At 50.5% G+C, this 16,593-nt stretch overlaps 2 protein-coding genes across 3 annotated transcripts in view; both read right to left on the bottom strand.

The window, feature by feature from the left end:
- The window catches only part of MAPKAPK5 (MAPK activated protein kinase 5), a 21,941-nt gene extending 15,276 nt beyond the window's left edge, over positions 1–6,665 (bottom strand). For both annotated transcript variants that reach the window (XM_030502059.1, XM_030502058.1), the window contains exons 1-3: positions 6,342–6,665; positions 1,603–1,676; positions 296–371 (exon numbers count right to left, since the gene is read on the bottom strand). In XM_030502059.1, coding sequence (XP_030357919.1) covers positions 296–371; positions 1,603–1,676; positions 6,342–6,377 — 186 coding nt within the window. In that variant the 5' untranslated portion in view covers positions 6,378–6,665. The remainder of the gene's footprint in view (positions 1–295; positions 372–1,602; positions 1,677–6,341) is intronic.
- Positions 6,666–7,260: 595 nt separating this feature from the next.
- ALDH2 (aldehyde dehydrogenase 2 family member) lies at positions 7,261–16,348 on the bottom strand. The gene is made up of 13 exons (XM_030502057.1): positions 16,040–16,348; positions 15,171–15,275; positions 13,916–14,056; positions 13,607–13,686; positions 12,963–13,074; positions 11,981–12,109; positions 11,603–11,716; positions 11,121–11,223; positions 10,280–10,464; positions 9,760–9,924; positions 9,302–9,459; positions 8,456–8,570; positions 7,261–7,753 (listed from the first exon to the last, which is right to left on the bottom strand). The coding sequence occupies exons 1-13, from the start codon at positions 16,331–16,333 to the stop codon at positions 7,721–7,723; spliced, it is 1,734 nt and encodes a 577-aa protein (XP_030357917.1). The 5' UTR covers positions 16,334–16,348; the 3' UTR covers positions 7,261–7,720.
- Between the last annotated feature and the right edge of the window lie 245 nt (positions 16,349–16,593).

Raw genomic sequence — 16,593 nt, forward strand, 5'->3', positions numbered from 1 at the left:
TTACAAGGAACGTAGGGAGAACACCAGCTTAATACGCAGCTCTAAAAATGACACTGGTACCTACACAGCTAACACCTCCAGCAAACTCAGAGTTAGGAAAATCCCCTTGTTTCACCCACTACCTCATCCTACAGGAGCTGAGCTCAGTGAGGCCAGAGGACCAAACCCAGGGAATCTTGCACAGCAAGATCTGCAGATCAATGGGGCTTTTCCTTTCTTAAACCATTGCAACAATTCAGCAAAAGGGCAAGATTTGTGGTGTGTGAGAAGCAGACAGTATAAACAGGAACTATACCTCATTTCTAGCTTTTGGACGATCAAGAAGGATTTTCAGTGCAAAGCGTTCTTGAGAGGATTTTTTCATGCAGACTCTGGTATTGTAGCAATAAAATCATTCAGTCAGCAAGAATGTTAAAAAGACACTTCAAGCAATTGATCTGTAGTTATGAGTTTGCTCTCCACATGGGAACGAGCAGGAATGCCCACAATCTGGAACGTACAGGGCACGTGTCACCACGTCCCAGCTCGAGAGCCTCAGTTTTCAGCCTCCCACAACAATCAGATACGTTACGGAGAAACACCTCACACAAAGTTCCATTTTCAGCGGTGCAGAAAAAGGACTTCAGAGCAGTGGGGAACTGCAGACAAGCAGAACACACGCTGTACACCCAGCCTGAGGAGACACCCTTGATGAAAAACCCCAATCCCCAGTGGAGGGTGCAGTCTGCAGTAAGTAGAGTGTTTCTGAATGGAAACCCTCACTTTGGCAAGGCCACCAACTGTGTCGCACACGGGTTTTGCTCTCTTTCCCCCATTTAACATTAACAATTGAACTGTGTCAAAGGGAAGGGCCCACATGTTACCAGGCAGCTAAAGGAATGAAGCACAAAGGGATATTTTAATAAAGATCAGAGGCAACACAGCAACACAAAATGGATGAGGAGAATAAACCAATTGCCTGGACAGGGAGATAAATGGTGGCGAGAGACAATCGCCCTGTCAAGCACCCAGAAACAGAGGTGCAGGCAGTTGTGCACAAAGTCCTGCTCCCAAAGGTGCTTGTTGAAAAGGGGATGTATGTTTTGCTTTATAGAAAGCATCCAGTTCCTGCAGGGGCTAGAAATTCACGCTGGCCAAGCCTGGTTGGAGATGCAGAGCTCACGGCACTATCTGCTTTGGCCTCACATGAGGATCTGAATATACAGCTGGTAAAAATAGCTAAGGGCACACAGTGCCAATGCCCCAAGTGATGACACCTTAGATGGGAGCAGAGACCTTTGCACCACACTGACGCTGGTACCAAAGGGACAAAGGTGTTTGAGCAGCATTTTCTGCTGTCACCATTTCACAACCGACTCCTGTTCCCGCTTTGCTTCAGGAATACAGCAGTGAGACAGGAGGAGAGATTGCACTTGAAACACACCCAGAAAAGACAATAGCACATCAGCTATAACCCATATGGGGTAGACACATTCATCTGTCTATAATGAGAGTCTTCCACATACCACATCTGCTGTCAGCACACTTACAATACATACTCACTTCTCCACAGCTAATGAAACAGGCTGAGATTACACACAAATCCGAGGTGTATGGTCTTACCTAACAGGACCACTGATCCCAGCTCCCAGCTTCTGAGTCCAGTTAATGTTGTACTCCTCTAAAATGGAGGTTTCCTATCCAAGAAGGAGCAGGGGGAGGGGAAAGAGAGTAAAGAAAATACATTAAAATAAATGAATTACTACATGCCTTCCAAAAGAACCCAGCTCAGCAGACCTGATCTGCAAGATCTGAGCGGAGAAAGAGCCTGCTTTGGAGTTTTGCTTCACACCAGGAAAATGAAACATAAATACAAATGCTCACCTAATAATCTATCACAGTTTAAAGTTATTTCTGTGCAGCTGAGACTGCTCACTTAGCATTCTGAAAATGGATTATTGGGAACAGTAAATGAGATCTTGCACCTTTAATACAGGAAGCGTATCCAGAGCGATTCCCACCCCAGCTCTTAAATCCAGCTTCCTATCTATAAATCATCAATCACAATTGAACACAAAGGCCCAATTTTAGCATTATTAAGTATTTTTTGGTCATAGAAATAACGCAAATAATTATGGAACAATGGAAAATGATTTTTCTTTGGGTTTCCAACCCTTTGGAATCATCATCCTGTAAATTAAACCCTGCATGACTAGTTTTAGCTTGTCTGATAATGAACCAGGCTCATGTTTGTAATCCTTTTGTCCAAATCCATATAAACAGGGTTTGGTTTCATTATGACAAGGGCTATCATGCTTAAACATGTCACAAGGCAGGATGTAAACGTAGCTTCAGTGTGGAACATTTTGATTAATGCTGCTGCCATGTGCTGTTACACAGATGGTGATCCGACAACAGAGCGGGGCTGATGCTGGAAGTGTGTGCAAACTCGAGTCACCAAATAAAACACACACAACAAAGAAATCTGATGAGCTGCAAGAAACTGCCCAGAGAAGCCGTGGCTGCCCCATCCCTGGCAGTGTTCAAGGCCAGGTTGGACACAGGGGCTTGGAGCAACCTGCTCTAGTGGAAGGTGTCCCTGCCCGTGGCAGGGGGCTGGAACTGGATGAGCTTTGAGGTCCCCTCCAACCCAAACCATTCTATATTCACTCATAGAATGGTTTGGGTTGGAAGGGACCATAAAGATCATCTGCTTCCAACCCCCTGCCACAGGCAGGGACAGCTTCCACTAACCTACAGACAAGGGAACTGAGAACACTCCTGCTCTTGACTAATTGGGAATGGCAGTCCCTGACCTGGGATCATCGGCCTCCACCACAATAGTTGTGGATTAACACTATTGCCAGGCTGGAGCCAGGACTCAAGCCACATGGCTTGAAAAACAAAGCAAGTGAGGAAAGCTGATATTTAAGGCGAGATTTGAAGAGATTAGAGAGTGCAAAAGACAGATATGAAAGGAAAAATTGTCTGTTATCGCGGTCTGGAGTATTACACAAATCACACATGACTATTGTGAATGGTGTAGAGGGAAAAGTTTAAGTTAACTGGAGGTTTTATAAAGGGTTTTAAAAGAAAGGGGAAGGAAAGGATAGTGGATCACACATGGTTTGTTGTTTTCAAGTAGAAACACACAGAATTTCTTATGAATTCAACTAACATAAATGTCGCTTGTGAGAAGCTATTGGGGAAGAGCTGATTTCATTTTCCTGATATTCAGATACAGAGAATTGAAGGTGGAATAAAACCACAATTCTAGAAGAGCATTAACAAGAGGAGAAAGGGTTTCTCTGGACTGGGAGTACATCCTCAGCACATGCTTTCAAGATAAGTTTTGAAGAAAGCCCAACCACTGAGCTGGAGAAGCAAATGCCAAAGGACTCCAGAGCAACGCTGTGATTGAGTGATACTAATTCTGCATTATCTGTATATAGGGCTTTGAAATGTGCTGCTCCTCTTCCAAAACCAAAGGACCTGCCTGCCCCCAAACCTCCCCAGCCCTTTCAACTGCACTGGCTGGGCTAAATGGAGGTACTGTCTCCACGCACAAGCCCAGTCTTGACTAAACAGTTTCTGCTGCCTCATGCCACTTCTGCGAGGCCACGGAGACTGCTTGCTTCATCCCAGCTGAATAAGTGGAACAGAGAACCTGGTTGGGAATTGGAAAGCCTGAGATCTATGAATCAAATGAAGTGAGAATAAGATCTGATAGTTCTCAATTCCCAAAGGACAAGTTTGACCACTAGAAGTTAAGTCCATTTTTAATAAAAATTCATTTATTTCCTCTTTCATATTCTGCATATTTGCCATTGTTTTAAATAAAAAGCCAACATTTTTGCTTTCTGCATTTTTATTTGGATTCCAACCTTCATTCCAAAGCAGCTTTACAACTCAGAAGTAAAAATGAATAATCTACTGATCGAGAAACACTATTCACCATTTCCTAATGATCCGAAATACAGTACTTGAGACCTTTGATGCCCATCAAGGCACAGAACTGCTCACATCTCCTAGCTCAGCAACAGCAGCTCCAAACGTAGCACCAAGACTACACGGCTGCAAATCAACACAAGTTCATAACACTCAAACAGGGTGAAATACTTAAAATGTACAGATATAAAACTGCCTGGGAAAATACCAAAAGCTGTTCCAACTGGTCATCCGGAATGCTTTGTCTCTTCATTTAGATTAATGTCCTGTGGATGCCGGCAGCAGAGGGAATGGTATCCCGCACTGAACTCCACATCTGGAGAACAAAACGCCTTACAGTAGCACTGCTGCACGGCACTGAACTTGTGTTCAGACCGGCTGACAGGTCAGCTGGAACTAATCTGCTGCTGCTGGGAATGGAGGAGGCAGAACAGTGCCAGAGAGAGCACTTTCCAAAAGAAAATCCGCACTATTTCTTACAGGAAACCTTTTTCTCCTACTGGGAAAGGAACTTTAAACTTCTGAGCGGGCAAAGGGAATAAACTGATTTGAAGTGTATTGAATCACACAAATTTCATACAGAGCTCTCTCCAATAGCACAGTTCTCTTTCAGCAAGCTCAGGGTACCTAAACCAACAAGGTTCTAGCATCCTCCCATGCAGAGTCAGCAGTCTGGGATGCTAACAGGCTGGAAAGGGCTTGGAGACTTCTCCCAGCCTGATCTGCTTTCAGACAGGGTTGGACACGCATCAGGACTGCTCAGGGGAATGTGCAGGTGCTTCCCAGCCTCCACTGAATCCCAATGGGAAAAGGTTTGAAATAAGGTACTTCGAGAGTAACGTGTACCCACTCCAGGCAATAAAAGTCCACAGACTGCTGCTTGGACAAGCTCCACGCATTCAACAAGTGAAATGCCAACAGCAGCGTAACTCCACCTGCACTGCTCCAACACGCAGCCTTGCAACTGCCCTGCCTCCAACAGCGATCGCCTCTGAAATCACAGACCTTAAACCTGCAGACGCAGGTGGAAATCAATCAAACTGAACAATAACTAAGTATGAGAGAAGTAGAAAAACCAGCATAATACATAAAAGTACTAAATTATGGTTTAGATTCAGACAAACCCAAAAGATTTGCCCAGAATCTGTTCTTGGTCAGAAACGCTCCACTGAGAGGGGCAGGAGATGGATACAGGATTGTCCCTGCACTTACACAACCACTTCAGCTCATTTGGCTTGTTTTTAACCTCAAGAGCTCAGATGCAAATCTTTACTTTCACATGAAACACCACAGAAATACTTGAAAAACCTTCTTTTTGAAAGCCCTCAGGGCAGCTGCTTCACCTGCACTGGGCCAAGCTGCACAATAAAGCAGGAAGAGACAATAGATCATTTCAACGCTTTATCTCGTAGTTTAATTACAATCTGGGTTGGCAGAACACAGCGCTTGGACTTCTTTCTACTTTGAGCTTTTTTAGTTCAAAAGGCAAAACCCACACGTTTTAAATCAACCAGATTCCAAGAATACAAGCGTGTGTTGACACATCTCTTGCATTGATTATTGCCCCCAGTGAGCAAAAAGACAAATCCCACCGTGGCAGATAGCCGAGGGCTAAGGAAAGGTGGTAAATCATAGAATCACAGACAGGTTTGTGTTGCAAGAGACCTTAAAGACCATCTAATTCCAACCCCCTGCCACGGGCAGGGACACCTTCCACTAGAGCAGGTTGCTCCAAGCCCCTTTGTCCAACCTGGCCTTGAACACTGCCAGGGATGTGCCATCCATCCAAATACCAATCTACAGGGTCTTTTCACCTACATCCTTAAGGAATTTATATACCTTATTAAAACAAGCACACATGAAGGCATCCAGACAGTGACAGCGCATGCTTTCCACAAGGTAAAGAGCCTGCAGAGAGTCTTTAAACATTGTTTTATTGTCCCTTTATCTCAAAAGGGCTTCCCCAGCTGCTTCAGGGGACCCGCTCAGCCACTCCATGAGGAAGCACCGAACTCACGCACTGATCCTCGCTGTAAGAACAGGAACCCTGGCTCCGCTCCACACACAAACATCCCACACACCACGTTTGTTTTCACGGCAGCATCCCAACAGGAACTCGGAGATGAACTGAGGCAACAGCGCTGCCCCTGCACGGCCGGGGCACACCCCGGGGACCCCGCTTCTGCTCCCCGCAGCCTCAGCACCGACCCCGGGGCAGCCTCTGCCGGCAGCCCCTATCTCCTTGCCCGGTGTCCGGCGCTGCGGGTGAGCAGCCTGAGCGCAGCCGGGCCCCGCTAGAGCCGCAGCCCTACGAGAAGCGGGGAGCGGGACCCGCCGGGCCGGAGACGAGCCGGGGTGGGGGGGGGACGGGACCGGTGTCGGGGAGCCCCCGAGCGCCGCTGCCTCCCGCCTACCTTGATCGTCTTGTCCATGTCGTGATCCTCCGACATCCTCCCGCGGGGCTGCGGGCGGCTGCGGGGGCCGAGGGCCGGCGAGGCACAAGCAGGGAGGCGGCGGGGCCGGCCCGGGGAGGGGGGTGCCGCTGAGCCGCGTCAGGCAACGGGCAGCCCCGGAGGAGCTTTTGTGCCAGCTCCGCAGCGCCTCATCCCCGCCCGGGCGGGCCGGGACCTCGCGGGGAGGCGGGGGGGGGCCCAGAGCCGCCGCTCAGCGCGGGAGCCGCCGCCGCCGCGGAGCCGCCGCCGCCGCCGCCCGGCAGCCAGGCATTGCCGGCACCCTGAAGCGGGCAGTCCCGCCGGGCGGCGCGCCCCGCCGCAGCGCTGCCGGCCCCGCCGCGCCCCGCACGGGAGCACGGCCCGCGGCCCCCGCCGCCTCCCCGTTCACACCGCGGAGTTTTAGGAGCCTCCGCTACGGCGGTGCCGCGGCTTACAGGCGGCAGCGGGCACCCTTTAAACGCGCGACGGAGACAACAAAGCCCCCAGCGGGGCTTTCGAGGCGATGGGTGCTTTCTAATGACGTAACGACTAGAGGGGCGGGCCACGGCCGGCTTAAGGGGCGGGGAGAAGCGGGGCGCGAAGCCCCGCCCCCTGCGGGGAGGGCGCGAAGCCTCGCGAGATCTCGCTGAGGGGCGATGGCGGGACGCTGAGGGGAGCCCCGCGGCGGCCATGGCGGGCCCCGACCACAGCCCCTCACAGCGCAGCCCTCACTGTAACCAATACACGATAAACGTGTCCCTCACTGCAGGCTTCCGTTAACGTTAAAGCAATGTGGGGAAAACAGCGCAAAAAGCGAGCAAAACCCTTTAAAACTGAGGTAAAGACAAGTTGTGTGTGCGCTGGAGGTCCTGCGCCACAAACCGCTCCGATAAAAGTCAGGTTAACTTCGCTAAGAGGTGTTTATTGTGAGTAGATATAACAAGAGCAGCGAGAACAACCTTTTAGCACAGGTTCAGGCTCTGCTCGGTCACACAGCTCTCAGGTCAGGACGTACATTAGTGCACAGGACATGGATAGAGCTGTGTAAGCCCATAAAGAATTACTATAAAACCTACTGCAGACAAGCACTGATATGATTCTTGGAAAGAAAACCATCTCCATCAGATACTGATGCACCAAGAGTACACCCATGTAATGCATTAGTACTCCAGTGGCCGTATTTGGTACTTTAAAAAGATAAAGCCAAGTAGCGTTTATAACAAAAGCTCCTTCAGGCACCTTCTAAAGAGACAATTCTTAACGCAGAGTTACAGATTTCCACCTAAGTTGTGTGTGTGTGTTAAGAGGTTTCTTTGCTTTGCAGCCTGTGAAGCAGCACAGGCATTCCCAAACGCTGTCCTTTAGGAGTTTTTCTGTGGAATTTTGATTGTCACCTGGAAAGAGAAAACACACAAGTTTTATTTTCCTGGAGAGGCAGCGTTCAGTTATATTCATCACAGTTATAGTTGTCAGCCTGTGGTGGTGAGATTGCCTAACACTGGGAATAGTGGTATTGACTCAGAGTGTGGCATTAAGCACTGGTCATTGCCCAAATTCCTGCTCTTGGGTGATGAGTGTCCAGTGTTCATCTGCCTGTTCATGGCTGCAGAAGCTTCTATGCATCAGGCACGTGCTCTTCCCATTCCCCACAAAATAAACTCATGGAGAAGTCCACACTTGCATTCTTTACAGTGGAAGCAGCTAAACAAGTGGTGCCCAGCTGGTAATCTATTAGGTTACACACCCTTGTTTTCCTCAGCTTATAGAATATAGAATGGTTTGGGTTGAAGGGACCTTAAAGCTCACCCAGTTCCAACCCCCTGCCACGGGCAGGGACACCTTCCACTAGAGCAGGTTGCTCCAAGCCCCTGTGCCCAACCTGGCCTTGAACACTGCCAGGGACGGGGCTTTCTGGTTTAAATGCAGTTACATGCAGTTGTGTCTGTGGTTACTTCACAAGTGCAGCTCCAATTTTGTTTCAACCATTAGAAGGACAAACTGCAACCAACGCTCAGACCAGCCTATACCAACAGGCACAAAACCAATTTGGAGCTATGGCAGAGGGTTGGGAAGTCCTTGGATACAGGGATACTCACGTTTTTCACCTCTACGTATGCCTCCAGGCCGTATTCTCCCAGCTCTCGCCCGTTACCAGAAGCTTTGTAGCCACCAAACGGGGCTTGGGCACCAAACACATCATAGCAGTTCACCCTGCAATGGAAACCAAGCACCTATAGCTTCAGACCTGTTTAATGGAAGAGCCTTTTGCAGTAAATGGGTGTTTACAGCAGAGGGATGGCTGAATTTCCAGGCAGGATTTCCGTGTTTGTCCATTCTCTCAGACAACAGAGTTAATAAATACTGACACTTTATCCCAATCAACCAGGAAACAACATCAAACCCATTCACGTCTCTCATTATCACAAGACCAAGCGTCCAGGTTGCCACCCACACCTCCCTCAGAGCACAGATACCAGAAACACCTCCTTGTTCACTCAGTACCATTGAAAACCAAACAGATAGTGAGATAGTGACTCTCCAAAACCTCCTGCTGCAGCAGTAAGCTGGTGTTGGAGGTAGTGACTTTGGCGCAGTCTGCTGCATGGCCTCAAAACACAAAGCAACATCAACTGCAGCAGAAGGCCACAGAGATGTGCTCTGTGGTCTCATCACTGCTGGCCCTCACAGCCCTGCAGCCATTGCTCTCGTTCCCGGCTGCAGCACTGGATTTCTTTCTCCCCCCATCCCATTCATTAATTCCCAGCAGGAGCACGGAACCTTCATATACCCAATTTTTACCAACAGCTGAAGGCCTGACATTACATTCAGTGAAGTACTGTACCCAAAGAAGAGACAGGCTATTAAGGAACAAGCTTACAGAGAAATGGCAGCACACAGGAAAGCTTCCAGCAGCTCAGGGAGAAGGAAGTGTGGATGCTCACCAAACTGTTCCAGCTCGCAGGCCGTGTGACACATAGTTTGCTTTGTCAAGATCCTTTGTAAAGACTGCTGCTGCTAGGCCGTACTTGGAGTCATTTGCTCTCTCAATGACTTCCTCAATGGTTTTGAATTTCAGAATCTGCATGACCGGCCCAAATATCTGCCAAATCCAAAGAGAGCATGTGAAAACCTGGGGGCATTGAGCGTGGAGGCGGGCTGTGGTTGATGCTGGAGTTACGTATGGATGTGGGAGTCATGGACATCAAAGCGTCACGTCCCATATTACAAAGAGCCCAACATGTAACCTGGAGGGAATTTAATGCGGTCGCTTTCTAAGCAGCATCTTGTTCTGTGGTTCATGACTGCCTAGTGCTTGCAGACCCGTGGGGTTTCACATCAGAGGGGGCAAAATGAGCAAGAAGAGAGAAGCTGACAGACAGAAAGGTGCTGCGGGTCTCACCTCCTCTCTGGCAATCGTCATGTTGTCCTGCACATCACCAAAGACAGTTGGCTGGATGAAATAGCCTCTGTCTGCAGCGGGGTTGCCACCACACAGCAGTTTGGCTCCTTCCCGCTTCCCAGTATTAATGTACCCGAGGATCTTCTTAAACTGCTCTTCATCTACCTAAGGGCCACAAGGACAGACAGATCAGCTTCACCTTTCCTGGCAGTAAAAGATTTGACTACAAACTGCTGTGCATGTGACTGTGCTCCAGCAATTCCTCATTTCAACAGCCTGCTGAGCCAGCTTCAACGGGAGATGGTAATTTTTAAGTGCCAGCATCAAGTGGAGGGTTTGGAACCACCAGAGTGGTTAACTGACCTCTCCCTCCTGCACAAGCAAGGAGATACCAGCCACAGTTCAAAGGAGATTAATCAAGAGACTCGTGGATACCTTTCGTTCCGATCTGCTGAGGCACAATGATTCGAGATTGGGGCTATTTCAAGAGATGACGGTCCTGGACACTTCTTACTCTTACCTGAGGCCCCTGTTCAGTTTTAAAGTCAAAGGGGTTTCCAACCACCCTGTTCTTGGCCTTCTCAACACTCCTCTCCACAAACTCCTGATAAATATCTTCCTGGACATACGTCCGGGATCCGGCACAGCAGCATTGCCCTTGGTTGAAGAAGAGGGCGAAGTGGGCTTGATCCACAGCCCAGTCCACTAGGATTGGGGAGAGGGGAGAAAACAAATCAGCAAAGAAACCCAAGCAGAGTCTTTTGAGCAATTAGCATGCAGTATCAGTGACACAAAGTCCTTTCAGTTGACGGGTGTTTTCCATGCTTTGGTAGGGCAGAAGTTACAGATTGCATTATCGTGAGGGTCTATTGAAGCAGCTCATACTAGAGAAAACCAACCTAATCTGAGGCAGAACACAGTTCTCGTTTGACATTATCAGGTATTCAGGACAAGTTGGTTTAGAATTTCCTCCCTTACTGCCCTATAAAAGTACGTGTGTTGGCTCATCAAGACCAAAAATGAGTCTGTATGCAAGACATGAGTCAGAGTAGAAAAGAGTGGTACACACCAAGAGAAAGAAATGAAACCAAATGGAACTAAGAATGAAGGAAGATACTGAACCAATTCTCATTTGCTGATAACTGAACTTCACAGCACTGGGAAAGAAGTGGGAGTGAAGAAGTGCTGATACACAAATACAGCAGCTACAGCAAGAGGCACTTCACTGCGTGAGAACATCCAGATGTGGTCAGAGCTGGAGACTCGCACCCACAGGAGAGGTTTCCTCTCCCCCCCAGCTCTGCTTGCAGAAAGCCAATGCAAAAGGGACAGACCAAGTACTACACTAAATAAGTGCTTACTGTCTGCGTCAGACATGATTATGTTTGGACTCTTTCCTCCGAGCTCCAGTGTCACCCTCTTTAGGTTACTCTCTGCGGCAGCCTTCTGGATCAGGTGCCCAACCTGCATGGTGAGGAGAACAGGTATTAGGAATTAACTCCTACGTCCAGCAACACCGGGCAGGGCGGCTGGTTTCAGGTCTCAGCCAGCACTTTAACAATAATCCCTTCGGTGTCAGGGCCCTCAGGGGACACCTGAAGCCTGCACAGAGTTTCACCTCTTCTGAAGCAGCTCAAGGGAAGCACAAGGAAGTATTCTAAAGGTGGCACCTAAGAAGAGTCTTATGTAAAGTAAAAATAAATGTTACACCCTGAAGTCAGCTCTATTTTCTAAAAAGAAGTGCAGAAGGCAAAGCACCTCCCGTGTTTCAGACAGAAAAGGTATTGCAGCAATAAGGCACTCTCTGTATCTCAAGGGCTTGCAGGTTAAGGAGCTCCCTTACCTCCGTGGAGCCGGTGAAGGCCACTTTATCTATATCCATGTGGGTGGAGATGGCAGCCCCTGCCGTGGGCCCGTAGCCAGGGATGATGTTCACCACGCCTGGTGGGAATCCAGCCTGCCGGTTCACAGCAGGGGAGAGCAGCGTCAGTCCTTTACAAACCAAGGATTTCCCCTTCCCTCCCCGGCAGTAACACTTCAACAGGCCTCCACAAAGAACAGAGCCTTTGCTGCCTCACTTAACTACCTACCGCTACAATACCCCAAAAAATCCACTCTTTCTTCAGACCAAACAGCCCCTCTGTGTTCGTGCCACACACGCTCTGCAGCTCACCAGTGTGGCTGTACCACAGCGGCGATGGAAGCCCAGCCTTTCGCTCACCTCTTTGATCAGACTGGCCACGTAGAGAGCACTCAGGGGGGTTTGCTCCGCCACCTTCATCACCACCACGTTCCCAGTGGCCAGGGCAGGCCCAAGTTTCCATGCTTGCATCAACAGCGGGAAGTTCCACTGGAAAACAAGGAGGTATTTGCTGGTCTGAGCTTGAGGGTTCCCAACTAATCAGTGAGGAACCAGCGAGCTCCATCCAAACCAGTGCAGAGCCTATGGAAGCAGCCTTTGATCCTTCCCCTTGCTGCTCTCCAGTGCCTGGCTCCTTGTCAAGCACTGCCTTCTGCTTGTCCAAGGAAACTCCACTCTGAGGTGTGAAGTCTCAGCACCACTGCAAAACCCATGTAAATTCATCTTTACTGTCAGTGTAGCCATCAAACCCTCTTGTGAGGCATTCTGAAAGCAAGCCTGTTTGCAGTGGCAGCACATACACCGGCGAGGCGTTCACCTTCAGCTCTTGCTCAATGCAAACACGAAAACCATGCGAATACAGCACCCAGCAATCAGAATGAGGCTACTCCTAGAAAGAGATAACACTATCCACACGGCACTGTGTAACGATGGCTTTGTTGTTGGCCAACCACCTCCCTATGCTTACTACTAGTTACCGAAATAAGATCACGTACATAAAGCTGAATTTTGCAGCTATTTCCTCATCACACAGCATTTTAAACACTAGTTTAAATTAATAGTTTTAATTGTGGTTCTGAGCCAGATAACTCCTCTAAAGGGGTTTAAATTCTTTAAATCAGCAGATACAAAGTAAGTCTTACTCAGAGCCCATGAAATCAATAGATAGTTCTCCACCGCCAGAGCAACATAACAGCCCTCCCAGCTGGTGCAAGCATAACTTTACCACTGGAAGGACGCAGTGCTGAGCAACAAATAGTAACTTCACGGCTTTTAAGACAACTCATCATGATAACATCGAATTCTTGGAATGCTGCAGGAAGTAATGATACATTTTACTCACCGGGATTATCTGTCCACAAACTCCCACTGGCTCGTGTCTTGTGTAACAGAAGAAGTCTCCATCTAAGGGGATGGTTTTGCCGTGGAATTTATCTGACCAGCCTGCAAAGTATCTACCAACAGTAACATTTTGGTCAGTGAATTTAGAATAACAACTCTCCCATCAACAGAAAAGAAGAGAGACTTCCTCCAGCTATTTGTTTTCTCCCTTCTTCAGTCACTTGGTAAAACAGTTACCAACACAAGTATTTCCCAAACAGGATTTTAAGAGTGGACAGTAAATAGAAACATTCCTCTCTCCTGCCTTTGCATAACATAAATCCTGCCATCCCTGTGCTGTAACATAGATCACCTCCAATAGCACAAGTCCTGTATGTAGCAAGGGACGTACATGCAACAAAAATCCTTTGGGAAGTCAGAATTACAGCCTCATTCTTAGCAAAAAGTAAAAATAGAGGAAAATGGGTGTCTGATCTGCTATGGGCCACATGGGACCAGCAGGTCAGATGAGCCCTGTCACCCACAGCACTGGAATTGGAGGCATCTGGTCCCTGCACATGTAGAGGTTTGGCTTCCTCAGGCCAGCTAAGCACAAGCGTGGCGCATGAGGAGTCACTGTGCTATCACTGCAGGCTCCACACCTACCTGAGACATTTGACTACCATGTCCAAATCCACCAGGTAGGAGATGGAGTACGGCTTGCCATTATCCAGAGTTTCCAGCGCCTACAAAACACAATGAGGTTACCAGAAGGTGGGGACCGTCACACACATAGATTTAGATTCAACTCTCAGTTTGCAGTTTGGATCTGTTCTGTGCGTTGCTTTTTTTCCTTTCAGCTTCCCAAAACTACTTCCCATTTCTCCCCATCGCACCCTATGGCACAAACCAGCCCTCTCTGCCCCTCTCCCTCCCTGATCACAGCAGAGAGCGCAGCCCAAGCACAACACGCACCGCCAGGTACGCCCGGTCCCTCTCGATCAGGTCAGCGAGACGGTTCAGCAGCTTCCCCCGGTGAGAAGCATCCATCCTCCTCCAGGGCGAGCCCAGCTGGAAAGCTGCCTTGGCTGCCTTAACGGCCTTGTCCACATCTGCCTGCAGGGGAGGGAAGGCAAGAGGGTGAGAAAGGCACAGCCAGCCCCCACTCACTCTTTCAAAACACCACTGAAGCTCTCCCTGGTCTCCAGAAGAAAACAGCCCCTGGCACATGTGGCCGCTCACACAGGCCTTGTTGGGGCAAGAACTTGCAGCCTTGACTTGCCCCACCGCAAGACACCTGCATCCCCTGGGCCACTCACCCCATAAGCATCAACCTGAACAGTCGCTGTTATTTCAGCTAAGCACAGTGCAAATCCCACCAAGTTATCTCCCCCATGTCATCTGCTGGGTTAATATTGGCATCCCAGAACAAGGCAAAGCTCCACAAGTGTGCTTCTCACACTCGCTCAGGTTTTGATTGCACCAGTAGTGTCTAAAGGAGTTTTGTCCTTGATTAGACACCTCTAATCCATCATTTTGTCCTGTCAGGGCATTAACTGGTTCCTCGTTGGTTCTCTGTCCTGGCTTGCTGCAATGGTCTTGCCAGGACAAGCCAGTCTACCAGGGACAAGCAAATAACAAAGTTTCCCTCCCTAACCCCTCCCATGGGGAACACAAACAAGCTTCCAGACTATAGAAAGAACCCAGAATTGCTGGGAAACACCAGCTCAGCTCTGCCACAGCCTCCTGGGAGGGCCTTCCATAAGGAATGATTACATGACTCTATTCCCCACCACCTCTTTTTCTGGTTTCCTAGGGCTGGGGACAGTCTCCCTCTCCATGTGTACAGCAGGAAGGGGCTGTGCAGGGGACTCTTGACCTTCTGTCTCCTCTGCTACCATGACTCTGGGTCATGCTGCCAGCACAGCACCCACAGGACCACAGAGCGTCTGCCTTCATCCCTGCCTGCCCCACAACCTCCAACCGTGACTGTGCCCAGACCTCCCAACTCATCTATTCCTCTCCATCCTTCCCAGTCCCAGCATGGCAATGGTGAGAAGCAAAGCCAGAGGGTTTCTGCTGAAAGCAACAGTTGAGGAAGAGCACAAGCAGCTCTTGACATGGTGTTTGTAGAGGTCAGACGCTGCAGAGCTGTGTTGGTGTCTTCCCCTGCAATCCCCGTGTACCTGCTCACACTGAAAACAAACAGATCCCACCAAGAGAACCTTACCTTATCGCCCTCTGCAACCTGGCAGATGACTTCTCCGGTTGCTGGGTTGATCGAAGGGAAGGTTTTCTTACTGACTGCATCATGCCACTCGTTATTGATGAAAATCTGCAACAAAACAAGCAAAGCCTCAGCACCAGACCCGGGGGAAACCACTGAGAGCATCTGACAGCACCTTACCAGGCTGTTTAATTAAGAGACTGAACTTGTGCGGGCTCCAGATCTGCACCAATATGAAGGAGATATTTTAGCCTAAAACTACACAACAAAAGACACACCCTCAACTTCATAACAAGAATTCACCTCTCAGCAAACAGCACTTCAACGGGAAGCAGCTCCCGTCTCAGTAGGTCCCTGCAAGCCCGGGATGCCCGGCTGGAGCTGCGCAGGGACAGCGGGAGGCTCCGGGGCAGATCTGCTCCTCCAGGTCCATGCTGACAGTGTCAGCACCGTGGTGCTCACCGAGAACTTCCCGAGCGCTGGGCCAAGAGCCAACAGCCCGGTCATGGCCGCTGGGAGCGAAGGGAGCAGCGGGGCCGGTGGGGAACGGAGCGTTCACCCCGCACGGGCCCGGCTCTGCCCCCAGCACCGAGCCGCGCACCTTCCCATGTCCCCTCGTGTAGTTTTCTCCGCAGAGAACCGGTGGTAGCGATTTGCGCTGACGGGACGCACCCCCCGCGCCCCACACCCGCTGCCGCGCCCAGGCTTGCGCTTCCCAAAAGGATTTCCCGGAATTCCCGGGTTTGGGCCCAACCGCCCGCCCGCCGCACCGTGAACCGGGGTGTCCCCAGCCCGGACCCCGACCGCGCATCCCCTCGGGCCGCGGCTCCGGGCCCAGCTCGCCCCTGGGGAAGCCCCCGGCGCGGCCCTACCTTGTTACAGGCGATGTCGGGGCGCGGGTTGGGCGCCGGGATGGGGGAAGCGGCGGCGGCGGCCGAGAAGGGCGCACGGAGCGCGGCCGGGCCGCGGCAGAGCCGGGACACACACACCGCTGCCCGCAACATGCTGCGCTGCGCTGCCCGCTGCACCGGCGGCGGGGCCCGCTCCTCCGGGACCGCCCCGTTCCACCGGGACCGCCCCGCTCCACAGGGACCGCCCAGCTGGGCTCGGAACGGCGGGGTCCTCCGGGCTTCATCCGGCACGGCCGGGCTGGGTTCCGTCCCCATCAGCGTGGCTCGGTTCGGATGGAATGGGCTCGGTTTGGCTCAGCTGGGCCCCGTTCAGATCGGCTTGGCATGGTTCGGCTGGGCACAGCTCAGGTCAGCCCCATTCGGGTCGGTTCAGCCCGGCTCAGTTCAGATCACAGCGGCACAGCTCGGTTTGGTGCTCCGGGGATGCCTCATTGGTGTCCAGCACAGGCTGCCCCTGTCCCTGGTTAGTTCTGTGGGGAAGGTGTTGCAGTGAAGTAACTGGTCAGGGATCCCTT

The sequence above is a fragment of the Strigops habroptila genome, chromosome 11, assembly GCF_004027225.2.
Source record: "Strigops habroptila isolate Jane chromosome 11, bStrHab1.2.pri, whole genome shotgun sequence".
Classification (NCBI taxonomy): domain Eukaryota; kingdom Metazoa; phylum Chordata; class Aves; order Psittaciformes; family Psittacidae; genus Strigops; species Strigops habroptila.

Bases quoted from the DNA above. Each gene is read 5' to 3' on its own strand.
- ALDH2 (XM_030502057.1), bottom strand. From the start codon at position 16,333: ATGGGGACGGAACCCAGCCCGGCCGTGCCGGATGAAGCCCGGAGGACC. The intron at 14,057-15,170 runs GTAAGGTTCTCT...CCTCCCCTGCAG, and splicing joins AGGTTGCAGAGGGCGATAAG to GCAGATGTGGACAAGGCCGT. The intron at 9,460-9,759 runs GTGAGACCCGCA...TGGATTTGGCAG, and splicing joins TGACGATTGCCAGAGAGGAG to ATATTTGGGCCGGTCATGCA.